This window comes from Daktulosphaira vitifoliae, unplaced genomic scaffold (assembly GCF_025091365.1).
Source record: "Daktulosphaira vitifoliae isolate Bord-2020 unplaced genomic scaffold, ASM2509136v1 Scaffold_4, whole genome shotgun sequence".
Classification (NCBI taxonomy): Eukaryota; Metazoa; Arthropoda; class Insecta; order Hemiptera; family Phylloxeridae; genus Daktulosphaira; species Daktulosphaira vitifoliae.
The window spans coordinates 27,736,364-27,742,053 of record NW_026099575.1 but is presented as its reverse complement, the minus strand read 5'-3'; the positions used below and the strand labels follow the sequence as shown (position 1 = coordinate 27,742,053).

The 5,690-nt window shown below is 27.3% G+C and overlaps 1 protein-coding gene across 1 annotated transcript; it reads left to right on the top strand.

The window, feature by feature from the left end:
* Positions 1 to 1,755: 1,755 nt before the first annotated feature.
* On the top strand, positions 1,756 to 2,361 carry LOC126905021 (uncharacterized). Its single transcript, XM_050684419.1, has one exon. The coding sequence runs from the start codon at positions 1,756 to 1,758 to the stop codon at positions 2,359 to 2,361; it is 606 nt and encodes a 201-aa protein (XP_050540376.1).
* The last annotated feature ends 3,329 nt before the right edge of the window (positions 2,362 to 5,690 follow it).

Sequence of the window (5,690 nt, the reverse complement as noted above, 5' to 3'; positions counted from 1 at the left end):
AGGCCACAGCGATTAAATCACGATTTACATAAGAGTTATATGAATTTAACTTACATTCTAAATCTCTTTAAATAATTTTTACTTGATGTGATTTTTTTGGAGACTACATTATCAAGCTTCACAAGCAACTTTATTCTATTATGTGCGTGTGTAAAAGTTTATTTAAAAGCACGCTAAAGGCATATAGAATAATAAAAATAATCATAACAATAAACGAAAAGAGCTTACTCCCATTGACATGCCAGTAATAATAGTTATTAAGGGACACCGTACTATTTTGTTTGACAGCAGTTGAAGGGTCGCAAACCTTTGGTAATGACATAGTTGCACTTTATCGAAATGAACATAATTGCTGGAACTTATTACAACACTAAAAATTCAGCCAATTAAGGTCTTCTTCACTTTCTTTTAAACACGTACGTTATCTCTTTAATTATATGCAATAAAACACTATGTGTATGCAAATCCTTTTGAAATCAAATTATTCATTAATGAAATATTCACTAAAATAAAAAAAATACAGATAAAAAACGTACCCATTAAAAAAAAAAAAACAAAGTTGATACCCTTACAAGGCATAAGAGATGAATTGAAAAAATATTTAATAACTAATAATTAAATAATAATATGTAACTAAAGTTTACCAAAAAAAAATAATTTAAATGATTGTTATTCTGTGAGTAATTGAGTTGGTTATGATAAAAAATAGCATTTTGCATACAGAATGATTTCTTGTAGCAGACATTGACAAAACTATAATTATGTAACACTCATTATCTTAAAGAGTACAAGATAAAATATAAATTATTTTCTTATCAGAAGTTATTCTATCTTACACATTTTAATTAATATAAAAATATATCCCTATCCTTCCACTTAAATTTAAATAAACTCAAGTTTTTGAATAGAAACATGCATATTTAAATAGCTTAATAATAAGAAAATTATAAGACGAGTTAATTAAACTTTTGAATCAATATTTTGGAAATTGTTATATTTAATAATATATGACGCAGATGAAGCGTTGGCCCGTTTTTTTATCTCTAAGCAAGTCTGAAATTCTATTCTTCTGCTACGAAATTATAATACTCATTTATTTTAAAGTGAAATAACTAATTTAAAAATAACTTCAATACTAGTTAAATGTTAAATATTCACCTTACCGAAGTAAATAATTTTTCATTTTTAAAAAACTTGCTTTAATGTATATACAGATATCACTTATTGGATTTTATTTGTTTATGCGCCAAAAGAACTAAATTTTAATTTTATAGAATTAAATTTCAAATTTAAATTGACCCTCGATCTTTGACATTTAAAAATATATCAAAATTACGCTACCGTAAAATTAGCATATTCAATTTTTTTTCCTGTAATTTAAAACTACTATAACATTTATTCAAAAATAATGATCAAAATGTAATTTAAATAGAATATACTAGTTACATTAAGCTTATTGTGGTCTACTATACGTAAAGATTCAATGATAAATTGTAGTGTAGGAAGAGTTTGAAAAAGATCCATGCATGTAAACATTTTTTTCACCTCATATTTTGTAAATGTTCTAAAAAGTCTACCTACTTTAACCTATATAAAATTTTATCTTTTAAAATATACTTTAATATGAAATAAAAATTGTTCTAATAGGTTTTTCAATAGGGACGCTACAAAAGTAAACCGATAGGGACAGCAAACGACGCTATATTTTTTCCCGCTCTCTTGACATTTCTCTTCAGTAAGGTTTGCCATTTCATCATGGAAAGATATACGATCCAACAACGAGTCGAAATTATTAAAATTTACTACCGAAATTCGGAGTCAGTGGCCTCAACTTTAAGAGCGCTACGTGCAATTTATGGTCGTCATAATCGTCCTGCCAGATCAACAATTGAGCGTCTAGTGGAAAAATTTGAATCCACAGGCACAGTACAAAATGTTCCCGTGCCAGTGAGACAAAGAAGTGCCCGTAGTGTCGAGAATATTGCTGCCGCTAGCGCATCAATTGAGGAAGACCCAAATCAGTCTCTCACACGTCGTTCTCAAGAGTTGGGCGTATCTGTGACGTCGTTGTGGCGAATTTTGCGAAAAGATCTTGGCCTACATCCTTACAAGATCAAATTGACGCAAGAACTGAAGCCGCTTGACCACCAGAAGCGTCGTATGTTCGTGAATTGGGCTGAGCAACAACTTGAAAATGATCCGGATTTTCATCGAAAAATCATCTTCAGCGATGAGGCTCATTTCTGGCTGAATGGCTTCGTCAATAAGCAAAATATGCGTTATTGGTCAGGCAGTAATCCACACGTACTCCATGAGTCACCATTGCATCCCGAAAAAATTACGGTTTGGTGTGGTTTATGAGCCGGCGGCGTCATTGGGCCGTACTTCTTCCGTGATGATCAAGACCGGCACGTTACTGTGAATGGGAATCGATATCGCTCAATGATAACCGAATATTTTTGGCCCGAATTGGATGATATGGACTTGGACAATATTTGGTTTCAACAGGACGGCGCCACAAGCCACACAGCGAATGTCACAATCGATTTATTGAAAACCAAGTTTGGTGAACGTGTTATCTCACGAAATGGCCCAGTCAATTGGCCGCCTCGGTCGTGCGATTTGACGCCGTTAGACTATTTTCTGTGGGGCTACGTCAAGTCTATGGTCTATGCCAACAAGCCAGCGACGATTGATGAACTTCGTACGAATATCGAATGTGAGATTGCAGAAGTATCGGCCGATTTATGCTTGAAAACCGTCGAAAATTGGGTTCAGCGTCTGGACTTCTGCAAGCGTGCCCGTGGTGGCCATGCAAAAGAAATCGAGTTCCATACATAATGGCATCGAATGTAGTTTCACATGAATAAAGGATTTCATTGATATTTAAAACAATAGCTGTAAAAAGCAAAAAAATGTTGCAACTTTTTCAAATAAATTACCTTTTCAATTTGAGAAAATATTCCGGGAAGTTTGCGTTTATCAAATTTATTTCAAATTACAGCTTTTTAAAAGTACTTATTAATGAAAAAAAACTTTCTGACAATATTTTCTTAGAGTTATTTAAAATAAAAGCTAAAAATCGAAAAATTTCTTTAAGTATTCCTTGTTTAATTCGATAACGATTTAAAACAAATGATTATTGAGTTACATATATTTTAATATACTGAGTAGGTATGGAAAATGATCGGAGTATACGTATCATTATAGGTTACACCTGTTTGCCTTACATTCTCACGCTATGTATTAAAATTCTTATAAATTGATAAGTACTTGTCTTGAAATTGTTATAGACCCATAGCATTTTATTTGTAAGAAAAGGACTAAGAAATTGTCAATTTTGAAAAAAAAAAAAGTAAAAGTTAACATTATTTAAATTACTTTTTCTTATAGACAGTAATAATAGTTATATATGCGTTATATGAATTCTAAAAATATCATAATTATTTATAAAAAATGTTTAACAAAATAATAATTGTATTAAAAGTTATAAGCGTTGTCAGATAGATTTGAGATATACCTGCTTATAATAACAACCATATCATGTGACATTTATGTATTTTTTAAAGGTTTTGAAATAATATAATATATTTAATAAATTACTATAAATAATTCTAGTATTGTTCATAATAATTTTGTTTTATTTATTTATATACATTTATATGAGAAACGATGACTATTCCATCAACTGGCGACATCTACACGACAATGGAAATAAACTAGGATTTCAAATAACATTAGTTACTAAATATCACTCAGCACAACCATCTTGTATACATAACTTCGATAATTTTGTCTTTATGTTCTATATAATGAAGCAAAAATACTATTTAAGTGTATAGAATAATTTAGTATGCCTTCATAATAAGTCTTTAGTGAGTTAGTTTACAATCTGTAAAAATAACATTGTATGTCCCTTTAACATTGCGCGCTCTATTAGAGAAAACGGGTAATGGTTGAATTTAGTAAACATTTAATTTAAACTTCAGTTCAATTAAATTTTGTGTACAGTGGTTCATGATATTATAACAAATTTAATATCTTTTGATCCATTCAATATTTATTGTTACATGTGGGGCTATAAACATTTTATAATAATCAATAGGTTTTAATTTATTAAAAAAAAAATAGTTTTTTAATTTACAAAAACCCTTTTGAAAAAATTTCAAGAGTCATTTTTTAAATTAGATTTAATGAAATTTAATTATTGTTTATTATTAAGTTTTCTATAGTATTTAAAAGTTTGTGAAAATTTGAATATTCTCATGTGTTTTTAGGATATTAAACATTGAAGTATATACTGAGAAAAGGTCACAAGAAAAACATATCGTTTTACATTAAATATTGATTTTAGGTATGTAACTTTTATTATCAGCCCTTGAAGGAGTACCAGTAATTGAACTCACAAATTCAATAGATAGAAGTCGAATCTCTTACTAGTTATCGTGAATAAATAAACGGCTTTTGTTTTATTCTAGATTTTGATAAATTTCTTTAACTGAATTTAATTAAATATATTTCTTTTTATTATTTTTTCAATAAATTAAATTTATTAAGTAAAAAACTGTTACGTGTTCATTATTTACATATTTTTTTAAACAAAATCAATTAAGTTAAATGGATAAGTGTATTAAATAATTGTTATTGTTTTAATAACTACTAAGTAAATTTTTCTTAAGCATGATACATATTTAATGAAGGTCATATAATATTAATATACTTGCGATTCACGTCAAATTTTAACTATCACTGTTTTATTATAAACAATTATTTCAATAAGTCATTGAATAAATCCATTAGTTCAACACTACTTGTAAAATGATTCAATTAATACATAATAATTATTATATTTAATATTTTTTATACTTAATGAACTTTTACTAACTACAGTTTAGATTAATCAAATATTTTTCTTTAAAGATTTATGATGTAAATAACTATTTTTCAGATATTTTATAATATATAAGTGTTGAGCATTTAGGCTTTTCTTAGTGGTTTAAAAATTATTCATAATAATTTACAAGTCTTAAGTTTAATTCATAGATAATCATGTTTAGTTTTTTTTTATTAACAAATCATAATACCTGGCTCCCTCAGCCATTATGAGATTGAGTCAGGTCGAGAGCCGGTATTAAAATATTACTATAATGTAGAACAGACCTCAGATAGCTGTGATTAAGGTTATGGAAATCATCGTGATTAGGTTATTAATTATAATCAATACTAATTATATATTTTATTTACAAGTGGTTAGTTAAAGTTTAGATTTTGGAATTATAATAAAATGTGTAAATCTTCTACTTACTTATCATAATTTTAACAAAATAATTTACTTTTGCATTTTTTTTCCTCTAAAAAAATATGTTATAGAAAAACATGTATTTATTTAATAATTCAATTCATATATTACTGAAGGTTGTATAATTCATTCAAAAATTAATATCAATGAATATTTTTATAGTACAGACATAAATAAAAGTAAATTTAGAAGTCAAACCTTTATATCAAATAAAGAAAAACAAGATATTTTTAAAATGATATGATACTAAAAATAATTTTTCTGGAACTCATGTCACAAATAATCTATTTGATGAAATTCATAAAAAATATCATTTAAATAATAAATCTATAAGCGTAGTAGAATATATAGAACACATTTTTTATTACTAAATCAATATATTGATGTAACA